The sequence below is a fragment of the Littorina saxatilis genome, linkage group LG4 (assembly GCF_037325665.1).
Source record: "Littorina saxatilis isolate snail1 linkage group LG4, US_GU_Lsax_2.0, whole genome shotgun sequence".
NCBI classification, from domain to species: Eukaryota; Metazoa; Mollusca; class Gastropoda; order Littorinimorpha; family Littorinidae; genus Littorina; species Littorina saxatilis.
Window position 1 is genome coordinate 20,303,388 of NC_090248.1, and position 25,083 is coordinate 20,328,470.

Sequence of the window (25,083 nt, forward strand, 5' to 3'; positions counted from 1 at the left end):
ACTGGAGACCTTCTAAAAATAGTAACGTGCAGTGACCTTCTAAAAATAGTAACGTAGCAACGGGAATATGGATTGACGCCACACGGAGGAAGGGAGATAATCGCGGCTGAAAACACTGGAGAAGATAAGGAAGAGTTACTGGTAGTGGATCCCGACAACAACAACACACAAAAAACAAAAAAAATCGGCTCAGCGCGCATAGCGCTGCGCGCTGAGAGCACGTGTTGAAATATCTCATCGATGCGGTTGTGTCCGGGGTGTAGCTGAATACGGTGTCCAAATTTGAAAAAGACCCACCGAGAACTTTGGCCGTGCATCGCGAACAGACAGACAGACAGACAGACAGACACTAGTCGTATATATATATAGATAATTATAATTATATTAATGTTATTATAGTCATGTATAATTACGTCATGTATAATTACGTCATATACTGACATTGCGTCAAAGGATATTTGTAAACATCGTGCGAGCTAATTATAGAACACCCTGACGAAGGCCACGAGGCCGAAATATTGGTGAAAACGTGAAGGCTTGTTTTGGTTATTTTTTCCTTATTTGTTTGTGTATATATATACTAATAATAATAATAATAATAATAATGGACATTTGCTATAGCGCATAATCATATATATGCTCAATGCGCTTTACAATAACTAGAATTAACATAACTAATAATAAAACCATACACAATGAACAAGACCCACAATCTACATAACATAGCATACTCAGCATACTCCATGCAAGCAAACACAAAAGCTTAACACACTCCAAGCACGCAAGACCAAGCAAACAGGGCAAAGACAAAACAAAGTCATACAAGCAAAACCATACAAGCAAAATTAATACCGAACTCCATGCAAACAATACTCAAAACTCAAAAGAAAGGAAAAAAAAAAAAAAAAAAAAAAAAAAAAAAAAAAAAATAGAGGAATACCCGGCTTCGCCGGGGTGAATCGCGAGACAGAGACAGAGACAGACAGCGTGGCGGTTCACCACAATCACCTTTGAAGGCGAAGTCCTGTCAAACGGGATTGAGAATTTTAGAGCTTATTTCTTAGCCCTATATTATCTGCTGTGGCTTCTCAAATGCCAGAACATACAGACAGACAAAAGCCGCTAGACCACATCACAAACAGAACTCTACAATACACAGGTTTTTGCCCACACACACACACACAAACACACACACACACAGAGAAGCCGTATATATATATGCATATCTGTATCTATAAATATATAGAGATAGGTGAGAGTGTATTTTTCGCGTGGCTATAAATTGATTCGACCTTTTCACTTTGACAGTAAGAACAACTTACGGGTGCAAGGGAGGCGTTGTGGACAGCGCAGTGGACAGCGCAGTGACATTCTAAAAATAGTAATAGTAACTTACAAACGGGAAAGCCACACGAAGGAAGGGAGATAAACGCCAAACACTGGAGAAGATAAGGAAGAGTTACTTATAATGGTGAAATGAACACAAAAACCAAAATCAGTTCAGCGCTGCGCGCTGAGAGCACGTGTTGAAATATCTCATCGATGATATTGTGTCCGGGGTGTAGCTGAATACGGTGTCCAAATTTGAAAAAGATCCAGCGAGAACTTTGGCGTTGTGATGTGGTGTAGCGGCTTTGGTGTGTCGGTATGGGGGCCCGGGTAGCTGAGGTGGAACCAAAATCGGTTGAGCGCTGCGCGCTGAGAGCACGTGTTGAAATATCTCATCGATGAGGTTGTGTCCGGGGTCTCTCTGAATAAGCCCACCAAATTTGAAGCAGATCCATCGAGAACTTTGGCCGTGCATGGCGAATACACAGATACACAGACACACACACAGACACACACACAGACACAAGTCGTATATATATATATATTTATGACTTGTCATAAAGTCATTTACGTTTCAAAGTTTAGGTTGGCAATGCTGATACCTGTACATGATGTTTTAACACACGTCAACCTTTTGTTCACACTCCTCACGCTATCACACACATCATGTAGCCCACACCTGGAGTTGTTGTTCGTGCCGCTGAATTTTATTTCAGCGACTTTTGCATCTATATATATATACGACTAGTGTCTGTCTGTCTGTCTGTCTGTCTGTCTGTTCGCGATGCACGGCCAAAGTTCTCGGTGGATCTTTTTCAAATTTGGACACCGTATTCAGCTACACCCCGGACACAACCTCATCGATGAGATATTTTAACACGTGCTCTCAGCGCGCAGCGCTGTGCGCGCTGAACCGATTTTTTTGTTTTGTTTGTTGTTGTTGTTGTCGGGATCCACTACCAGTAACTCTTCCTTATCTTCTCCAGTGTTTTCAGCCGCGATTATATCCCTTCCTCCGTGTGGTGTCAATCCATATTCCCGTTACTACGTTACTATTGTTAGAAGGTCACTGCACGTTACTATTTTTAGAAGGTCTCCAGTGTTTTGCGCGTTTATTTCCTTTCCTTCGCGCAGCCTGGTATTCGGCTCTACTTCTTCCCGGCGAAGCCGGCTACCCGGCGAAGCAGGTAATCATCTAGTACCATATATTTGTATGCATCCACGTTATATGTTCTTTTTTCCAAATTTGTTTCAAAACTTTTCTGCAACTTGTGGCGGAGACCGACAACAAATGTTTACTTCCAAAAAACAATCTCCAGAATGTGGCGGTAAAATCGCCATTCAGCAGAAACAAAGAAAACAGGCATAGATTCATAATGCAAATTTGTGCTTAGCCAACCCGACTTCCAAAAGTAAATGCAAGTGGCAGGTGGGGATGGTGGTGGTTCGAAGAAAACTTGTCAGATTTGTAGCGTGCCTTTTTGAGGAGTGGCCTTGACCCTTGATAGCAAATCTATCATGACAAGAAAGGTGGACTAGGCCAGTGGACTCAAAATAAAGTGGGATCGGTCTTGGGACCTGTAACTAAACTCCTCAACTTAAATTTCATTTATGACTTGTCATAAAGTCATTTACGTTTCAAAGTTTAGGTTGGCAATGCTGATACCTGTGCATTACTTGCTATTCCGACTTGGTCGTGTGACAGACGTTTTCTTCCACACGAGATTACGTTGATTGTCTAACGAAGCCGTCAGGCTGAGTTAGACATCAGCTAATCGAGTGTGGAAGAAAACTCTGTCACCCGACCAAGTCGGAATAGCATTTATGTCTCACAGCTTCAACAGAGGAGAGAACAAACACGTTTTGTGTACTCAAGCTTGACAAACCTAAACACAGGAGCAGCCATTGTGGGGAGATCTACTTTTTGACAGAAGTGACCGAACAACTGTGAATGACGTCTCAAATTATGTGAATGACGTCACAGTCATCGTCACAGTCTGTATCTTTTGAAGCATCGCATTCTTCATGACGTCTTTCTGTGTCTGCATCCACGAAATGTTTGTTCATTCCGGAATCTTTGTCATCTATGTTCAGAACTCTGTCCTAGTTTCAGACTAACAGGCCTCCTGAGCGAGCCACTTTTCAAGGGAAGCTAAATTCGCGTATGGAAACAGTACTGTCGTCTGGGATGCCGTTTTCAGTGTTCTGAGCGTCGAAGAATGTGTAAAGAGAAGAAACGATAACAGCAGGAGATATAATTGTTGTGTGCATTTTTTGGCTTTTGGAGGGACGGTTTTGAGTTTGAATCCGTTCTTGCCATGCTCCTAAAGCGTGTAACATACAATCTTGCACACGTTTGCTTTAGTAGTGACAAAGAAGGAAAGCGTGTGACATGATGTTTTAACACACGTCAACATATTGTTCACACTCCTCACGCTATCACACACATCATGTAGCCCACACCTGGAGTTGTTGTTCGTGCCGCTGAATTTTATTTCAGCGACTTTTGCATACCATATATTTGTATGCATCCACGTTATATGTTTTTGTTTCCAAATTTGTTTCAAAACTTTTCCGCAACTTGTGGCGGAGACCGACAACAAATGTTTACTTCCATATAACCAATAACAAAACTCCTCAACTTAAATGTCATATATATGCTAAGAGATTTTAACAAATCTCGGAAGAAAGTCTCTGCTGACTTTCAATTGTTTCTTTCACAATTTTTGATGTGTTATATTTATATATATCCCATGACCTCCCTTCTTTGTCTCTGTTACTTCAGTATGGGTATATATGTTGTATTTTTATAGCTCAATAAATACATCATGGACTCCAAAAAATATATGATAGTGCAGATTCCGATTTGGGCAAAGGACTACTTTCCTCCCGACCTTTGACCTCGCTCGCGCCGAACAATGTGACACATTTGTATGAAGTTCTAAAATCGTATTGCACGGCTCAGAAAACCATATCAGTTGCACGCAAAAATGAATCTCAGAACTGATCTGATGTATGAGATGCAATAAGCAAAAGTTTCTTTCATAATGAATGCAATGCAGGTCGAAAAAAACGAACATTCAACTTACAAGATAACCAGATGCTAGCAAACCAAAACAAAAACACGAGTACCCTCCCCTTGCATCGTTAGCAGACGACTTTTGAGAATCTGTCGGTAGTGTGTTTTGCCGGTGTGCGCCTTCAGCTATCAAACATCGGCTGTTTCACATGTTTTGCGAGCAAGTCTACTCTTTTGCCTGGCTCTGCAGTAAGTCCACATATTTTTCCGTAATCCAGTCATATTCCTTCAAAATGCAATCAATCGGCGGTGACAGACGTGTCGGTCGCGTTTTCCTCTCACCCATACCAGTTTAAGTTCATCCATGCAAACACACTCGCAAAACAGTTAATCACGTAGATACATTTCAAATAGGGAGCAAATGGTTAAATCTAAACCTACATATTTGTTCCCTAAGATTTGCTTCTCTGTCAATAAGCCTAATTACACACGTTCGAGAAAAACAATGTGGAATCAATTCTGAATCGAGTAAGCCAAATGGGTCCCAAACCCGTTTCGCCCGTTCTGCCGACCTGAAACGCAAAACAAAAGAATTGTGCGCTTCAACTAAATTAATTTCTATTCGACTTCATTACTTTCTTGCAACTTATGAACCTTTACTTAAAGCTTTTAAATGGTCTGAAAGTAGTGTTACCGCGTACTTATCGATGCACTCATTCGTTTTATTTTTTCAGCGACGGTCACTTAGTTTAAGGTTGCAAAAGGGCTAAGTCTCGCTGGCAACAGTTTTACCCTGCACAGATCGCAACAGTGCCGCTAGTAGTCTACACTTTGTGTTTGATGGTAGAATGGGATATACAGATTACAACACTCGTGGTTTTTTATATGGCTTGTATTTCAGTCAAGACCCAGCGGGAATATCAATCGAGAGACACTCGCCAAAGGCTCGTGTCTCCCGATGATATTCATCCGCTGGGTCTTGACTGAAATACAAGCCATATAAAAAACCACTCGTGTTGTAACCTATACATATATATATATATATATATATATATATATATATATATATATATATATATATATATATATATATATATATATATATATATATATATATATGTATAGGTTACAACACGAGTGGTTTTTTATATGGCTTGTATTTCAGTCAAGACCCAGCGGATGAATATCATCGGGAGACACGAGCCTCTGGCGAGTGTCTCTCGATTGATATTCCCGCTGGGTCTTGACTGAAATACAAGCCATATAAAAAACCACGAGTGTTGTAATCTGTATATCCCATTCTACCATCAAACACAAAGTGTATACTACTAGCGGCACTGTTGCGATCTGTGCAGGGTAAAACTGTTGCCAGCGAGACTTAGCCCTTTTGCAACCTTAAACTAAGTGACCGTCGCTGAAAAAATAAAACGAATGAGTGCATCGATAAGTACGCGGTAACACTACTTTCAGACCATTTAAAAGCTTTAAGTAAAGGTTCATAAGTTGCAAGAAAGTAATGAAGTCGAATAGAAATTAATTTAGTTGAAGCGCACAATTCTTTTGTTTTGCGTTTCAGGTCGGCAGAACGGGCGAAACGGGTTTGGGACCCATTTGGCTTACTCGATTCAGAATTGATTCCACGTTGTTTTTCTCGAACGTGTGTAATTAGGCTTATTGACAGAGAAGCAAATCTTAGGGAACAAATATGTAGGTTTAGATTTAACCATTTGCTCCCTATTTGAAATGTATCTACGTGATAAACTGTTTTGCGAGTGTGTTTGCATGGATGAACTTAAACTGGTATGGGTGAGAGGAAAACGCGACCGACACGTCTGTCACCGCCGATTGATTGCATTTTGAAGGAATATGACTGGATTACGGAAAAATATGTGGACTTACTGCAGAGCCAGGCAAAAGAGTAGACTTGCTCGCAAAACACGTGAAACAGCCGATGTTTTGATAGCTGAAGGCGCACACCGGCAAAACACACTACCGACAGATTCTCAAAAGTCGTCTGCTAACGATGCAAGGGGAGGGTACTCGTGTTTTTGTTTTGGTTCGCTAGCATCTGGTTATCTTGTAAGTTGAATGTTCGTTTTTTTCGACCTGCATTGCTTTCATAATGAAAGAAACTTTTGCTTATTGCATCTCATACATCAGATCAGTTCTGAGATTCATTTTTGCGTGCAACTGATATGGTTTTCTGAGCCGTGCAATACGATTTTAGAACTTCATACAAATGTGTCACATTGTTCGGCGCGAGGTCAAAGGTCGGGAGGAAAGTAGTCCTTTGCCCAAATCGGAATCTGCACTATCATATATTTTTTGGAGTCCATGATGTATTTATTGAGCTATAAAAATACAACATATATACCCATACTGAAGTAACAGAGACAAAGAAGGGAGGTCATGGGATATATATATATATATATATACTCGAGTGAAAGCAGTCTTATTGCGGTGTTTCTTTCTTCCATTCATACTAGAGCTGAGCTTCTGTTGAAAGGAAATTAGTATTGACACGCATTGCGTTGCGTCATATTTATTGTACCGTATTGTATTTTACTGCCTGTATTTTATTTTGTACTGAATCATACTGCCAATTGTGTAATGCATTGTATTGTCTTGTGTTGTACTGTCTTGTACTGTCTTGTATTGTATTGTATTGTATTGTATTGTATTGTATCGTATCGTATCGTATTGTATTATGTAACAGAAAAAGTGCGAGCAGTATTGGCCTCCTCCTGGGAAGAAAGTGAAGTATGGCTCCATTGACGTCACGGGGTTGGAGTCGCATGAAAGAGCGCATTACGTCATGAGGACTTTCGACATGATGGCAGAGGTAAGAAACAGCTAGGTTGTTCTGTCGTTTCGCCGTTATTTTCGTGATCAGAGTGGAAAAAGTTTGAAATTAAAACTTACTTTTAATTGTATCCATCCTTCTTCTTTAAGATTTGTTACATTTAACAAAGTCGCTTCGGTGATATCCCTACATTTCCTTGCACGAACACAGATAGCAAAGAATCAAAACTTTTAGTTTCCTAAAGTAACGAACATCGCATATGCTAATAATATAACGACATTGTATAAATGATGCTTCAATGTGTTCGGAGCAACAGAAGATATTTTACAAGTTGCTTACTTGACAATGACTTACTTTTTGCAATGCACACCATTCACCGCCACACCTTACCTTTTAAGCCTCCAATCAGAAGATATCAGTAAAAGAACAGAAGTTGAATTATATACATGTAGATGAAAATGCAAAAACCTAGCACATGAAAATGTCGCTAACAATGTTCAAGGCACTTCCTTATCTTTGAAGGACGGGTCAATCCGCCGAGTGGCTCAGTACCACTACACCATGTGGCCAGATCACGGGATTCCCACAACCACGGGGCTAGTAGACTTCTGGAGAACCGTCAGGACATCCCACAGACAACAGCAACAGTCTTCGCCTCTCCTCGTACATTGCAGGTGGGCTCGTTCTTCATACTCCACAAGTTGTGTCGGTTGGTTAATGGTTTGGAGTCTTGCTTGGTTCATTTCTTACAAAAGCATGTTTTCTATTTTTTCTTTGCACGTTCGTTTTTTTGATTGTTTGTGTTCATAATTCTTCTTGTGGGAGAGGGGGCGGAGGCAAACTAAAACCGCTCTTCAACAGTGCTTTTGTTTGTAGTGCTGGCGTGGGCAGAACAGGAACGTTCATCGGCCTTGACATTCTTATGGACCAGCTACAGCAGCAGCAGCACATCGACATCTGCCAGGTGGTCAACGACATGCGGAACGGTCGTTGCAACATGGTCCAGGCAAAGGTTGTACAATTATGTAGCATCATCATTTTATCGTTATCTCTGACTATCGTCTTTGTTGTGTATTACGTACAGTTTTTGTCTTTCTTGTTTAAATGTAAAACTTGTGTTTCTGTGGCGACCTGTTCTGTTGATTTGTTTAGTTTATTACTGAAGAGAGTTCATGCTCTATGTTAAGAGTTTTTCCCGCATTGTTGTAGATGTCACTAATGTTTCTGTGTCATTACAAAGCAAACTAAACAAGTATCCTTGTTGTGTCTATTGTCAATAGAGTTCACGTAAAAAATGACGTATAAAACGATTGGTGCAAACCTTATCTTGAGAGACAGATGAACTGTGAAAACAGAAGAAGAAATCCCTAAAACACTTCTTCAAATCTGAGCCTTTTATTTTGATTTACAGTCACAGTACTGCATTTTGCACGAAGCAGTGCTTGAAGCCTACACAAGTCAGGACACCAGACTGTCGGGTCCAACTTTCGACTCTGTGTTTAAACATCACGTGGATCCACATCACTCCAACTCGCGCATTGATACCGAGTGCAAGGTCGGATCTCTTTTCACAAATGGAAAGTTTTCTGGGTTTTTTAGCGTCCTTTTAACCGATATGGCTATGCGGGACCGTCGGAATTAGACAGAACAAAGAGATAAATTCAAGTAAATTAAGTAAAGAGATATAATCTAATTATTAGCAAGCAAATCAATATATTAATAGGTATATAAAACATTTGTAACTGCAGTAGTCCAGCAATCCTGAAATTAATAATTAAATAAACAAATTGAATATATTTAACAGTGAACAGAAATGTTATTAAATAAATGAATAAATAATAAATTAAGTAATATACCAATACATTTTAAAAAGAATACATACTGCAGTCAAGGGGGAAATTGCAAAAAAAATCGTTTGAATTGCTTTTAAAAGACGCCCTTTTTGCTATTAAAAAGAAAAAAGTGAGATTTTACTGCAAGAATGTCTGCTTCCTGCACCATCGTCTTCATGTTGTGCTGTGCGTTTTTTTAGAAACTGAAGCAGATGAAGGTGCTGATGCAAAAACCTCGACAGACAGCGGCAGAGAAGGAAGAAAACATCAACAAGAACAGATATCTGGACATCTTGCCAGGTTTGTACATAGCTCATATAAATGTATGTACCGGGTATTACTTGCTGCCATTCATGGACGAGGAATTTTTGCGGAGTATATGTTCTTTAGTTGCACACGTGAAAGCTGTGGGTGTGTAGAATGTCCTTCTGCACAGATCAGTATTAATTCTCCCAAAAACAAATAATTATAGAGGATTTAAGAAAAAAATGAATACTTTTGCCATACTGTACTCATGGGTAGGTTTTGAGATGTTGAATTCATAGATGTGGGTTGATTTTATAAATTTATCTTGTTGTGCTCCCTTTATTATAACTTTCAATTACGGCTTTGTATTTATGCAACTGAATAAAAAAAAATGTTTAAAAAAAATGTGGTTTGATTTTACCACAAGGCGTATATGAGATGTGACATTTTTATTTTTCAGATGACAGATATTTGGTGCATCTGACTATTCCTGCTGAGAAAAGAAGCGATTACATCAATGCAGTCATGATGCCAGTGAGACAAACTTTACTTTTGTTACAGAAATAAATGTGCTTTTCTAATCAAACTAAAGCATCAAAATAAATGCGCTCGATAATCATAAGATACAGTCATCAAATGTCTTAACACTTCCGATACAAATATATCTTTGGCATAAAAACGATGTGTGGATCACACTTTTTTTTTAAATTATATTATGTTGTGTAATACAAGTACTATACATAATGCCTGCATTAACGACTCTTACTGAAGGTTTATTTTTAAGTCCTTATCTGTGGTAGCTGTCGTCACACAAATGCTATCTGACTTTATTTTGCCTCAGGTAAAAGTAAATCCATGGGTATTTTCTCAATGTCAACACCAACAACGGGACATTCAAAGATTCACTCACAATTTCAGACCTTCACAGAGCAGCAGGGTAGCATCTTGACACAGCTTCCTCTGAGAGATACCATGGTTGACTTGTGGCGTCTTGTGGCCGGAAGTCACGTCAGCCTGATTGTCTCACTGGGGTCTGAAATCGTCCAGCCCGAGGTACAAATCCATTCTGACTCTTTGGTTTTCATTTTAGTTTTCTTGAAGGAACTTTCGGATCTTTAGTTTTAGCTGTGTTCCATGGCAGCATTATGTCTTTCTGTGTCTCAGCTGCCAACAGTTCCTTTGGCTGATGTAACCAAGTTCCCAATTGTTTTTGATACTTTTAAAAATGTTCGGCTTTAATGAAGGCTATAGAGAAATTGCAGCACAATCTATACAGAGAGGTTATACATATATGGTAAGTCTGATCATGTATTGCTATAACATTATATCACTTTTGCGACCCTCTGATGGCAGTACCATAATTATTGTTGATACTGATCTATCATGTGTGCGATTTTTTCAAACAGTCATCTTGAACATATGAACCAAAAACAAAGGAACTTAGTTGAGTAGGCGTTGTTTTGTCTTATTTAAACGTTCCATAACTTTGTTTTGTGGATTTATGTGAGAAACATGCAGCCGAAGTGTGTCTCTACGTATAATTTGTTCTGGAGATGTGTTCTGCTTTTTAACAGGGTTGTTAATACCGATTTAAGATAGTGATACAGTTTTGGAATCACAAGTTGCTTTATCATGAAGAAAATGTGCAAATACAGCTTGATCATCATTGCAGGAAAAGAGCTGTTACTGGCCCCGTGAAGAGAACGATCCACTCGCGTTTGGACCTTTCATAGTCCGTCTGAAATCACGATCAACCCTGAGGAAGCATATCACGCGGTACACCTTGTCTCTTCAGTATCAGGTATTATCTGTGCCTACAATTGCGTGCCTATGTAAAAGGGTGTTCAGTTTTAAACTGGTGCTGTTGCTGCATGGGCTATTGTTAATGCTGTGTATAAGACACAGATCTGGAAAGCCAGGAAAAGTAGGATAACGGGTTCCGGGGGGATTGTGGAGTTTGTGGAGTGTAGATACATTGAATCATCATTTTTTTCAACCACACTGAGGCATGAAAGCGAATTCTATTGTTGCGTTTTTGTTTTTCTGTTGTAATTGCTGACTTTCTTTTTTTCAAATCTTAGTGATCAGTAAGGTAGTTCAGAGCAAATGTCTTCTACACAGGGACAAGCAAGCCCAAGAAGTGTTGAGCTGCTACACTACAGCGACTGGAAGGGTGACCTACCGGGCAGTGTTGAGGACCTTGTTCACCTCGTGGTCACAGTGCTGTCTACACAGTCACAGCAAGGACACAGTCCTATCCTCTTTCAGTGCAGGTCAGCATTATATTCTTAAGATGTGTCCTTTGTCTCACACATGAAATTCTTATTTTAATTTTGATTCAGCTTCAGTCGAACCATGTGCAAAAATACAACAACAAACCTTTCTCTTAACAGAATATTAGCCCTAAAGCATGAGGACCAAAATGCGTGATTAAACAGTAACAGAAACAACACAAACGACACGTATAACTCTTGCTATCTACAGGTTGGTAATTATTCGGGGAAAACATTCATGTGCCTCTCAATATCTAACCAACAATCATCAGTACTAGCAGAACGGCCAAAAAGATAGGAATGACAAAGTAAAGGGGTTTTCGAAGCTGATCTCAAAACTTTGGCAAAGTTTGTTTGATAATGTTTATAATTGATGTTAGACATGTTGTTCTTTAAGATTCATTTTGTTAAATTATGTTAAACTATATATTTGGAACACAGTGACGGTGCCACAAAAAGTGGACTGCTCCATGCCATTTGTGATGTCATCCGTCGAATGACGTCCGAAGGGAATATTGACGCGTACATGTCTGTCAGACACATCCAGATTGTCCGACCACAGTGCTTGATGTCCAAGGTAGGAGAGTTTATGAATGGTTAATGTAACACTTTTCATGAGCGAGATGAGCAACACACAAAAAACAACATATGAGTGCACTCGATTACAAAGTAACTGTGTCTTCCAATATAGAGATATTTCTTTTGAGTATGAAGTTTGGTTCCTGAGTCTGTTCTCTTTACGTCTTATTCATTATCCAAGAACAGTGATGTCAAGGTGGTATATGTATCTCAAAATCTATGTACTCATTTAAGAATTATTCACCAGGACAGTTCACTTCAATCGTTTTCTATTTTTAACAGTGAAACAATCTTTCCGTAAATAACATAAGATTTCAATTAGCTGGAATTAAGCAAAGCCTTTAGACTTGTTCGATTACTTTTTGTACTATCAAGAGAACAAAATCACATATTTTCACAGAATCATTTAGGAAACTATCGCAATCAGGAACACGATGCTGTTCACATGCAATGCAAGAGTAACACATAGCAGGCATAGACTGCTGATGCATACAATGACAGTGTCAGCCGTAGCAATACAATATGTTTTTCTATTAGGGCTTTATTATGGACTGTGAACTCAATAAATGTTAAAAGAATTGCAAAGAATAGTTAAGGGATCTTGAAAGTTGAGACAAGAAAAATGCATAGAATTGGTACTACACACATAGTACTATCTTGGTTCAAAACTATTATGTATGCAAGATATTAAGATCAATCTAAAAATAATGTTGATCAATGCTTTTTATCAAGCCCTTCTCATCTATCTGTTATCACGATTGGCATAACAATATACGTACAGCATTACCAAGGCAGAGGTGACAGTCATTATAAGCATTTGTCTTTGTTTATTGCGCGTTTTACTACATACAGAAGCTATGTTAAATGTTGTATCATTCTGGTTTTTTTTAATGATGGATCGTTGGCTTGGTATGACCTTTTGACTGGAAATAGTGTTCTGATGACTTCATATTCAAAAACAGCTTTGCACAGCATAAATCATAACCTAGGCTGAATTTCTTAAAAAGCCAGTGTTGCTTGAAAAACATCGTACGACGAACAGTTCATTTGGCTTTTAATTCATCACACTTCTTCATTATTGCAGGTGCAGTATCGGTTCATCTACCGAGCGGTGCAAGAATACAAGAAGAGGAATGATGTGTACGCCAACGCATCACTGTTGTAGGAACACAAGAAACAAAAATGTTCTTGTTGACATTGCTATAAATGTATAAGGAATACAATAGCGTTCAGTTCGTTTTAACCTAGCCTCCCATATACAGTTGGAGAGTGGAAGGGGACCAGGACATGCACAGATTTTAAGTATGATCAAGTAAAAGTTAAACACCGATATTAGAAATGTTGGTCGAAGTAAGCGGATCAGCCACCTTTGGTCAGCTGTTCTATTTTTAATCCCAAAAAGCCGTGGGTTTTTTTTTTACAGTTGGTCAAATCCTAATTTCTCCGTGAGCCTATCAACGCAGATGAGTGTTAGACACGCGGCTGTATAGTTTTTTTTAATAATTATATTATGTTAACATTTCACATCTGTTACTCGCGTTTGGAATAAAATCAAGCACACTTTTACACTGTTATTCTGCTGTGGTGGTAAAGACAGAATCTGATAAATTTGTGCTCTTTTCGTGTTGTGGTATCTGTATCAAAACTGTCTTTAGTCAGTGAGAGTAGCAGATGGAATGTACACCCTTTCCTTGTGTTCCAACGTCATATATTGTATAACATTGCTTTATTTTCTTAGATTTAACTTGTATTGTTGTTCTGTTGTGTTAAATTTACTGTGCTGTTAAAGGGAAATACTTTCATCATTTGTCATCGGTACCAGAATGTACAGTCAGGAAAGAATTACAGATGACGTGTTTTCACCTTTTCCTTGTGTACTGCAGGAATGTCGGTTTTCTGAAGCAAAACCGTGTGTGAAACCGCTTCTTTTTAAATGTAATTAGGTGTGTATCCATTCGTTGTGTATCGATAGATTTTCATTTTGGGAAAACAGATAATAACTCTACATTGTCGAAGTCACAAAGTATGAGAGCGACATAACTTGGTACCATAGCATGCTTGCAATACTGTGTTGAAGGAGGTTCATTTCGATTCATAAAACAACCACACTCATGGATTATATATTGATTTGCATGTATTCAGGCGTATAGCTGCTATGCTAAATGCGTCATGCGTGGGTTTTCCACACCAGAGATGTAGTTTATCAGCAGTTAAAAGTTGTGTACTTTTGAATCGCAGGAAAGTTGTTCCCATAAGCCATAACTGAAACCCCATGAGCTATCAATGATTTCGGATGGTTACTTGGTGAATAACGTTCGATTTCCGGGTGAATAACATGAATAAACACCCCTTGTAGTTTACAGATGGCAAGACGCGGGGGTAGAATAATATTAGATAAAGTATGACCAGGAATGAAGGGCATGTTTATCTGAAATTGCCAGAACGTGGCATGTTCTTGACGACTTAGACTTAACCTAAAAGACATGTGATATCTTCTGAAGTATAATCAGAGAACCTAATTCTATTAGCATAACATACTTGTGCTTAGCCTAAGTTTACCCAAACGCAAGGAGCTTCACTTGACTTAAGAACTTACAAATGCTTGGTTTAAGGTACTATTATTTATTTATTTATTTGGGAGATTTATATAGCGCTTGACGTTCTCCAAGCGCTTTACATATTAATTTCTGCCGTGTGAGATGGAATTTTTTACACAATATATTACGCATTCACATCGGCAAGTAAATCTCAAGCCATTACGGCGAATATTTACTTTGCACGGCCTATTATTCCAAGTCACACGGGTATTTCGTGGACATTTTTTTTATCTATGCCAATACAATTTTGCCAGGAAAGACCCTTTTGTCAATCGTGGGATCTTTAACGTGCACACCCCAATGTAGTGTACGTGAAGGGACCTCGGTTTTTTTGTCTCATCCGAAAGACTAGCACTTGAACCCACCACCTGGGCTAGGAAAGGGGGAAGAAAATTGCTCGCTCTTTACGGAGGGCACCTAGGATGTTCCCGTTTGGTGAGCGCTCAAATGGAAGGGTGTTTGTACTGTGTGTAAAAGCCTGACAGTATCTGTGATGGTTTACAGGAGGCTTACTGTGCCTTTAATGCAAGAACAATTGTGCTTTTTTTTTCTTTTAACAAAACTCTGGCTTAAACTGGTACCTGAATGCTTTCTCCGCACCCATTAACAAATGTGTGTGTGTGTGTGTGTGTGTGTGTGCGTGTGTGTGGCTGTGTGTGTGTGTGTGTGTGTGTGCGTGCGTGCGTGTGTGTGGCTATGTGTGTGGGGCTATTGTTGTTTAAAATTTAAGCTGAATGTTTTCTTAACATGGGATCATTATTTGCTTCAAATGTTAGAAATTATCTGTTAACCACCTTTTTAAATACTCACACCCCTCCTCCATTTGCTGCGTCTTTTCCATCACGTTTTCTTCCTCACTGTCAGTATCAGCAACATCAGTTTTGACCGTTTGGCTTTTGTATACAATGCTTGAATAAAGATCAAAAAGTCTGGTATATTTCTCGTGCTATTACCTTATCTTTCCTGTCGTGTCATAGACACAGTCTTTACTACACACACACACAGATATTCTCATCGACACGCACACACACACACACACACACACACACACACACACACATACACGCAGAGGGCAGATATAGTCTGCTACCAAAAGCCTGTCAAAATTCCATCCTTGCATGTTATAGCTAGCCTCCCATTGAGTGTGTGCGGGCGTATGTGTGTGTGTGAGCGAGTTCGCGTGTGTACGCTTAGGTGCGCGTGTATATGCCCTGGTATGTGTGGGTGTGCGTATGCGTGTAAGTGTTTTTGTGTGTGTATGTAAGTGTGTGTCAGTTAAAAATCCATCCGTGCATTTTTAAGCCTACGAGCATCTCCCACTGAGAGATTGATAACACGGGAAGGCTTCCTGCAGGGGGAGAATAAGATAAATAAGTGAATTGAATAAAAACAAGGATTTTTCTTCAGCTGCTGTTACAGTAATGCCTTGCAGACATGCCTAATAGCTTATCAAAATCCTGTGTTTTCAATAAGTAGTGCGTATGTTTATATGTGCTTGTAAGTCCGTATGTGCGCGTTTGTGTGCATTGTTTGTATGTGTACGTGATAGAAAGATGTAAAGTAAGGTTTTTCGTTTACCCCAATACCATATATGTTCTCGTACACGTGCAGTCATTTTGTAGAGTAGGACATCATTTCATGTCACAACGACATGACTTTTGCCTGGCTGGGGTGGAGAAAAAAACCCACAACATGACGACCAAAAAAATGCTAATCCTTTTACATAAATCCTGGGTGACCCATACGGTAAGAAACATGAAGATTCAATTAGCAGTCCGTAAAATACTGCTTCTATTCAAAGAGAAAGGGCAGGTAAGGGTGTGTCAATTTACTTATTTCATTCGGTGCCACAGTCGGCCCAATTCGCTGCGTGTGTGTGTGTTTGTGTGTGTGGGTGTGTGTGTGTGTGTGTGTGTGTGGGTGTGTGTGAGTGGGTTAGTGCGTGTGTGTGTGTGTGTGTGTGTGTGTGTGTGTGTGTGTGTGTGTGAGTACAAGTGTATAATCAGGCCCTGGGTCTTCATTCATTCTCTTCGTGTCGTCTGGTTTTTACATTTAGTCAAGTTATGACTAAATGTTTTAACATCGAGGGGGGAATCGAGACGAGGGTCGTGGTGTATGTGCGTGCGTGTGTGCGTGCGTGTAGAGCGATTCAGACCAAACTACAGGACCGATCTTTATGAAATTTGACATGAGAGTTCCTGGGTATGATATCCCCGAATTTTTTTTTAAATTTTTTTGATAAATGTCTTTGATGACATCATATCCGGCTTTTCGTGAAAGTTGAGGCGGCACTGTCACGCTCTCATTTTTCAACCAAATTGGTTGAAATTTTGGTCAAGTAGTCTTCGACGAAGCCCGGACTTCGGTATTGCATTTCAGTTTGGTGGCTTAAAAATTAATTAATGACTTTGGTCATTAAAAATCTGAAAATTGTAAAAAAAATTATTTTTTTCTAAAACGATCCAAATTTACGTTCATCTTATTCTCCATCATTTGCTGATTCCAAAAACATATAAATATGTTATATTCAGATTAAAAACAAGCTCTGAAAATTAAATATATAAAAATTATTATCAAAATTAAATTTTCGAAATCAATTTAAAAACACTTTCATCTTATTCCTTGTCGGTTCCTGATTCCAAAAACATATAGATATGATATGTTTGGATTAAAAACACGCTCAGAAAGTTAAAACAAAGAGAGGTACAGAAAAGCGTGCTATCCTTCTCAGCGCAAGTACTACCCCGCTCTTCCTGTCAATTTCACTGCCTTTGCCGTGCGCGGTGGACTGACGATGCTACGAGTATACGGTCTTGCTGCGTTGCATTGCGTTCAGTTTCATTCTGTGAGTTCGACAGCTACTTGACTAAATGTTGTATTTTCGCCTTACGCGACTTGTTTTCTTCTTCTCCAGACTATTCAGCATAAATCAGTACGGGTTCATTTTGATTTACAACTGCAACACTTTTCTCTAACTGGGTGTAGTGCCCCAAAAAGTTGACAGATCAGTAACACTCGGTGCAAGAGCATAATCAAAATTCGCGAGCATAACACATGAACTAGTACGCAATTAAGATGTTTTCAGTCCTCGTCGCCATACACCCTCTTCTCTTGTATTACCACAATCACCACCGCCAACCCGCACCTATCTACCCTGAGTGACAGGAAATGAGAAGTTTCTTTTGATAATGATTAACTTTAAAGACTCACTGTAGGCCCCAAGCCCAACCCTTTAATTGAACCTTGGGTATTTTGCAGTCCCAATTCCCACCCTATACCCACATTCGCCGCGCCCCCCCCCCCCCCCCCCCCCCCCCTCCGCCCCTTCCATCACCATTAACAACATTAACAGCGGCAACGGCATCACTCCTTCACCCGTTCTGTGCCAAAGAACACGAACAGAGATGTAAAGGACAGACCCGCCCGCAAATCGACCTGAATTTAACAAAGGAATTATTCTGAAAGAATCGATACAAGTTTGGTTTGTTACGCCATCATTTCAGAATGGAAGCGGAACAGGAGATTTGAAGCCATTTCCTTTTTTACTGTCATTTCTTTCAGACGCGGGGACAGCAGTCTCTTTCAAGCTTTGTGCCAGACACTTAGAATGTATGGTCTCTGGTGGAATTTCATTTAGTGCAGGTTTTGCAGGACTAAGAAAACTATGTTATGGAGCGTGTTAATTGTCAAAAGAACACAGAAAATTGCAGATTTTGTTCTGTGATAATTGTTTCAGTTTGACGTTTGATGGCATTTAACACTTTGCACCTTACCATGGATGCCGTCCTCGTGAGGTGCGTGAAACAGAAACGTAGCTTGTCCGATTTGTATCGTACCTTCTTCACCCTCTAAAATCAGGGGTTTGGGAAAACGCCAGTTCTTGATGCCACGCAGTAACACACGCTGATCGATTCATCTCACTTAAATATCAGGGTGCAGATAGAAAAGGGTCGTTTAACTCGTGTGTTGGACAACATGTGTCCTGCTTCAAGCTGGACATGTCATTGCTATTCAAAATCTTCTGGGTTCATTACAGATTCAGGTCGCAACGGGTGTAAGTGGTGCTCTTTGCGTTCCTCGACTACTAGTATCACGTGCTACTCAAATTGAATCATGCGAGATTTTCATACCACAGAGGTTCGTTCCTCTTATGTTCCGGAAATTACCTTGTCGGGACAACACGGCACACTCCGTGTAACACTCCGACGACTGAAAGTTCCCTTTAAAAACACTGATTGAAATTCATTGTTTTCAGCAATAACACCGTTTCAAATGACAATATTGGTTTGTGGCATGAATGTTCGTTATTTAAGCATGACTTGATGCAAAAGGTTTTCTGCTAAAGCTAGGCAGCGTTTCAGTTCTTTGAAGTCCCCAGAGTCGAGATTCGGCCCAGGATTTGGACAGAACATGCAACGGCCTGACATGTTCCTCCAAAATCAATTCATCTCCGAAAAGGTTGCGCCACTGAACTTTTCAGTTGAAGATTCTAGGTTAGAATTTCGTATAAAGGTAAAGAGCTGTTTATTGCGGGTGTAAAAGTGTTTGTATTTGAGTAGAATTACACCTAGGAAAAATAATTAGAATTTAAGGGAGTATACATTTGGATCTAGAATAAATGAAGATTAAAATTGCTATTGCCGGAAAAAAGTGGTTTTTTTTAGTGAAAGTAAACTGAATTCGAAGTTGACAATGAAGACCATAGCCACGTTGTTGCATAGCGCAAATACACGATGTTCGGAAATAACTCAGTCGAGGTTTTATGGGCTTTGGAAGAGATGCCCGTATGTGCACTGCAGTAACCTTTGCAGTCGATCAACATAGCAGATCACTCTTATAACCCAAATATGCAGTTAAACCACAACAGACAACCCCTTCTTTAGACTTATAGATTAACCAATACCTTCGCCATAAGCTGATGTTAAATCGTGTGTGTGTGTGTGTGTGTGTGTGTGTGTTTGTGTGTGTGTGTGTGTGTGTGTGTGTGTGTGTGTGTGTGTGTGTGTGTGTGTGTGTGTGTGTGTGTGTGTGTTTGTGTATGTGTGTGTGTGTGTGTGAGTGTGAGTGTGTGCAATCATCTACGTCATCCAAGTTTATTTTTAAAGAGGCTGTTTATATCATGGAATGTGTTGATTGCAAAAGTTAGAATCGGAAATAGTGGTGAGAAGTATTTGGTTTAAACAGTGTTTTTATTCAAATACAAGTTTACAAAGCCATGAAATATATGTTTTGGTAAAAGAGCACAACAAGGTAATCTTATGAATGTGCTCTTAGAGACAAAATAATGAATTGGCGGACGATGTTGTAAATTCTTAATTCAAACCAATCAAAACAACAATAATAAGAATAACGAGAACAAAACTAGTACTTCATCAACAACAACAACAACAACAACAACAACAACAACACAAAAGCACACAATGGGAAGTGTTTGAGACGGATCATATCCAACCTCATCGTATCTGATCTATTCCTGTTCTTTAGTTTTGATCTATCGTACAAACGACTTTGAGACTTTGAATAGTAATGTATCCTACACTAGATGATTACCCGCTTCGCCGGGTACCGGCTTCGCCGGGAAGAAGTAGAGCCGAATACCCGGCTTCGCCGGGTGAGTGGCGCACCGTACGCCGGCTTCGCCGGGTGAGTGGCGCACCGTACGCGATTGACGCCACACGAAGGAAGGGAGATAAACGCGCAAAACACTGGAGAAGATAAGGAAGAGTTACTGGGAATGGATGTACAGAAAAACCATAAAAACCAAAATCGGTTCAGCGCTGCGCGCTGTGAACACGTGTTGAAAATGTTCATCGACCGGATTGTGTCCGGGGTCTACCTGAATATGCCCACCAAATTTGAAGCAGATTCATCGAGAACTTTGGCCGTGCATAGCGAACACACAGACAGACACACACAAGTCGTATATAGATATAGATACGTGTCATAACTAAGCCATATCTTGACACGTCTGTATATCATGTAAATGAAGACGTGTCAATCTACAGTCTGGCAGGGACCTGAGAAATGACTTTTTTCGTCTCGAAATGATAAAGTCACCGAGACAAACTTCATTCTCAAAGCGCTTTGTCATTCCTCCGTTAGAATTTTGAGAACATACACGTGACACTTTGATTCCATTTGTGGTGTCTTTTTGCACTTTGATTCGCTTTTAAATGTAGAGATTTCATTTTGGAAGAGAGGTTCAAGAAGACACTTCAATTTGGACACTCCGACTCCGTCTTGAAGTTTAAAGGTAGAAGGCACACAAGTACAAAATGTAGGTTTAACAGAAAACTATGGCTTCCTGTGTGATACCAGCTAGGTTTACACTCGATGGTTGTTTTTTGTCAAATATTGAAAATCTCGCTTTCACTAGCATTTAAATATTATTTATTTAAAAACAAAATAGTGTAAAACTTGTATCGCACAACAAGCCATGTAGTATTTTCTATATCTCGTAGTCATAAAAACGAACCACACCTTCAACAATCCGTGCATGAAAACTTGATTCACGTGCTTTCCTCAGTCTTGAGCATTAACTAATATTTACATCATTCAGAAAACCGACCAGCGCTGTGCTAGGGCTCGTTTTGAAAAACGAAATCTACATTGGCCATCCATGTGAGTCAGTAATTATGATGATTTTGACGCCCTTGGTGTCAAATGCGTTGTTGTTTAGAAGCGTTTCATAGTATTTCTCCAAACGTTTTGCGCATGATATGTACGCGTGGGTTGTTGTTGTTGTTGTTGTTGTTGTTGTTGTTGTTGTTGTTGTTGTTTACAGTTTCGGAAATATCGCTCTCTTCTTTTTCATTGTTTGTTTGTCGGCTTTTTCGTTTTCGTTTTCTTTGTATCGTCTATTTTGATTCTTTTTCTTTCATTTCAACGTTTCCACATTTCTGTATACATACTCTTTTACACAAAAGTAACAAATGTTAGGTTGTAGTGTATCCGCTGTACCCGTCTTATTAGAACATGTCTGGTGCATTGTTAACAGATCAGCTGATGAGCTTGCATAACAAAACAGTTCCCCAATAAATCACATTTATTCAAATACAGAACAATGAGAAATAAGGGCTCAAGCAGGTATTTCATGTATCTATTGCTAGATATGTTAATACATTTATCGTTTGTTGATTTACCCGGTGATGGAAGTGTGAAACCTCTTTGTGCAGACCAGTTCAAACACAGGCCCAGACCCAGACCCGGACCCCGACACACTGACCTTCAGACTTCGCTGGGACACAAGCCTTTCAGCACTGTGGACTCATCATTTAATCTGTTACGCTTCGTTCCCATTGTAGCCTTTAAACATCGTGTGGTAGAGACAACCTTTGTTGCAAACGTTGCGTGTAAGCTTCTGAAAAAAAGACCCACTGCATTTGTGGCAATCGTATTCTCAAGAAATAATATACTCGTTACACAGACAGTAGAACTTTCAGGAAGAAGCTAGAGTACCTACAACAGTGGAAGTCGAATTTGTAAGAAATCTATTTTCCCAACAGAGACATTTAAGTTTTCAGGAATGCAATACAAGTAACAGATCCAGTCTCATTTTTGAAGAACACTACACGTGTCACAGGTAACGTTGAGTTTTGAATAACTGTAAAAGTCGAATTTTCAAGAAACACTTTATAATTAGGTCAGTGGTAGTCAACGCTTTCAACCATGGTTTTCCAAGGAATCGTCTTGTTTCTGGTGCTTTTGACACATGATTCAGTAACCAGCACCAAACTTAACTTGGCTAAAATGAATTCGGACATAGCGGGTCGGGTTTTCAACAACAATCTAGTCTTCGTCTTTAGTGGCCTCTCCGATGTCAGCTGCGCGCGCCGCTGTATGACGTCATCAGTCTGCGTGACCTTCACCTACAGCGAGGAGTCGAAAATGTGCAGGGGCCATTCGCAAATCATGACGCCATCGAGTCCAGGCTCTGATTTACCGGGGACTGTTGGATTTCTCGTGGGTAAGTACAGCTTCTTCTTCTTCTTCTTCTTCTTCTTCTTCTTCTTCTTCTTCTTCTTCTTCTTCTTCTTCTTCTTCTTCTTCTTCTTCTTCTCCTTCTTCTTCATCTTCTTCTTCTTCGTTCATTGGCAGAAAATCCCTCGAACGTTCATGAAATAGTGTTTATATTGGTACCTGGTATGGATAGACAGATAAAAGTATGTTAGGTATCGTATTGTCACCGTATTTTGGAGATTGTTTCTCAAGGAGTTTGATTTACTTAGTCTAAAGTACAGAAACATCAAAATCGCCAAGAAACGAGTTGTGCCACAATTCGACGATATTCTTGCTTGTGTATGATGGAGTTGGGGTGAAGGGTGGGAGATGGGAGTCCGGATCAGAACAAAAGTTATCAATAATGGTTGCCAGACTCGGCAAGGTTTTGGTCATTCTCGACGGGTTTGTTTCTTTGTTGGTTCGATTCATTGTGTGTTTTGTGTGTGTGTTTCTTTCAGTCACAGACTGGGTCAGTAAGGCTTGCAGCATTTTCGCCGAATGCACTGTGCCCAATTCAGGATGCTACGGTCAACGTTGTGTGTGTACGCATGGGTACTACTACTCCAAAAGTAACAAAAACTGCGTGCAAAGTAAGTTATTTTGCCATTTAATTAGTTGGGTTTTTTTCATGTGCAGTACAACACTCCCTATTGAGAGTTACGTCCCCTGCGTAATTCCACCCGGTCCAGGTCCTGTTTCGTAAAGATGTTTTGATCAAAACACTTATCTTGTTTCTCCTGTGTAAGACCTTATGATTTTTTAAAGAGTGAATTATGAATTATTTTAATTTCAGGAGATCTAATGTTTTCATTGTACATGAGTCCTTGTATGTGTCCGTCTCTGTGTTGACGCACCTTTTTTTTTCTCCGTGCGTGCGTCTGCATGTATGATGTATGTATATTTTTCAATATGTGTGTGTGTGTTTTTCTGTGTGTGTGTGGGTGTGTGTGTGTGTGTGTGTGTGTGTGTGTGTGTGTGTGTGTGTGTGTGTGTGTGTGTGTGTGTGTGTGTGTGTGACTTCTTGTCTGTCTTTAAATGCCAAACTAAGCGCCTGTTTGCTTGCTTGCTGACCTGCTTGGGTGACTGATCGATTCATAGGTTGATTTGCTCAATATTACAACAACCCTCCCCTCCCCCCAACCCCCCCCCCCCCCCCACCCGCCGTTAATCGTAGAGTGGTCACACCTTTGATGAATCGGTATTGTACAGTAACATTCCAATTGTGTCCGATTTGTTTAGCATGCTCGAGCGAGAACCTGCAGGACGAGTTTGTGACGTATCCGAATTATGACGTCGCCAACAATGACATCTACTCTGACATCACGGGCACGGTGACGGTGGAGCAATGCCAGTCGATGTGCTCCAGCAATCCAAGATGTCTGACCATCACTTACGTCAACCGTGGATGTTACCTAAAGAATGTCACCGCACTGACGTCACCCACCACTGCAGGCGGCGCTCCCGGGAAAAATCACTACCAACGAATGTGTGCTTAGCTCAAATCGTTCAAAAGCATTCTAGCAAAAAGAAATGCCCTGAGAATAATACTTATGTGGATTTGTAAAGGTAGAAGTTTCGGACCAGTGAATCCAGCTCTTAACGTCTTAAACAAGCGAATATCTATGAAATGTACTGACCGTAGAATGCAGACAAAGACGCAAAGTAACAAACTATCTATCAATCTAAAAGAAGTTACCAGAAAACGTAAACAATAAACGATAACAAACTTAGACAATAACAATGAAAAAAAACTCAGCTGAATAGAGAGATAAACACACACTGTAACAAATTTACAATTAACAATAACAATTAAATGCAGTTATTGGAGAACGCATACTTCTAAAAACAGTAACAAACTAAGCAAATAACAAAAATATGAAGTCATCACAGAATGTAGCCAAATGGGGCCGGGGATATTCATATTTCTGAAGCTTCTTGTCCCAAAAGCCGTCAATTCTGCGATTAAACTTTTTTTTATGGCAGAAAAAGGACCATCTTATCTTTGCGATTACGTATTTCTGGTGCAGTTTTAGTTGCAGCGCTCAATCTTTTATTTAACTGTTCTGCTTTTTCCATGCAAGATCACTGATATAAATCGAAACGAAATCGTGTGAATTCAGACCAAAAACGTAGAAAGGATGGGAACCAAACAATCGCGAGAAACCCAAAGAAAGTAAAATGAATGGTTTTCTTATTTTCATTCATTGACATTATACATTTTATAATTATCGTTGCATGTTTTATAGAGTATGTCAAATAAAGTGAAGAGGTTATTGAGTGAGAGTCAGTTTCAACTTCTAGTAACCTAAGACCCCTATGCGGTCAACATCTTATGAATTGCTAAAAATAGTCATGATAGAGCCTCCATGCAGGGGTCTTATACTGCAAATCTTTTGAAATAAAG

At 39.7% G+C, this 25,083-nt stretch overlaps 2 protein-coding genes across 6 annotated transcripts in view; both read left to right on the forward strand.

Annotated features, from left to right (window-relative positions):
• Window positions 1-15,613, forward strand: part of LOC138964183 (receptor-type tyrosine-protein phosphatase mu-like) — a 315,123-nt gene extending 299,510 nt beyond the window's left edge. For all 5 annotated transcript variants that reach the window (XM_070336071.1, XM_070336072.1, XM_070336075.1 and 2 more), the window contains 11 exons: window positions 7,065-7,190; window positions 7,674-7,825; window positions 8,028-8,163; window positions 8,563-8,706; window positions 9,184-9,283; window positions 9,690-9,763; window positions 10,148-10,282; window positions 10,902-11,030; window positions 11,351-11,502; window positions 11,944-12,079; window positions 13,166-15,613. In XM_070336071.1, the coding sequence (XP_070192172.1) occupies window positions 7,065-7,190; window positions 7,674-7,825; window positions 8,028-8,163; window positions 8,563-8,706; window positions 9,184-9,283; window positions 9,690-9,763; window positions 10,148-10,282; window positions 10,902-11,030; window positions 11,351-11,502; window positions 11,944-12,079; window positions 13,166-13,246 (1,365 nt within the window). In that variant the 3' untranslated portion in view covers window positions 13,247-15,613. The remainder of the gene's footprint in view (window positions 1-7,064; window positions 7,191-7,673; window positions 7,826-8,027; window positions 8,164-8,562; window positions 8,707-9,183; window positions 9,284-9,689; window positions 9,764-10,147; window positions 10,283-10,901; window positions 11,031-11,350; window positions 11,503-11,943; window positions 12,080-13,165) is intronic.
• A 6,197-nt stretch (window positions 15,614-21,810) lies between these two features.
• LOC138964192 (uncharacterized) lies at window positions 21,811-25,059 on the forward strand. The gene is made up of 3 exons (XM_070336086.1): window positions 21,811-22,644; window positions 23,138-23,269; window positions 23,919-25,059. Exons 1-3 carry the CDS (start codon window positions 22,347-22,349, stop codon window positions 24,173-24,175), a joined length of 687 nt encoding a protein of 228 aa, XP_070192187.1. The 5' UTR covers window positions 21,811-22,346; the 3' UTR covers window positions 24,176-25,059.
• Window positions 25,060-25,083: the final 24 nt, after the last annotated feature.

Bases quoted from the DNA above. Each gene is read 5' to 3' on its own strand.
- LOC138964192 (XM_070336086.1), top strand. From the start codon at position 22,347: ATGGTTTTCCAAGGAATCGTCTTGTTTCTGGTGCTTTTGACACATGAT. The intron at 22,645-23,137 runs GTAAGTACAGCT...TGTTTCTTTCAG, and splicing joins GACTGTTGGATTTCTCGTGG to TCACAGACTGGGTCAGTAAG. The intron at 23,270-23,918 runs GTAAGTTATTTT...CGATTTGTTTAG, and splicing joins TAACAAAAACTGCGTGCAAA to CATGCTCGAGCGAGAACCTG.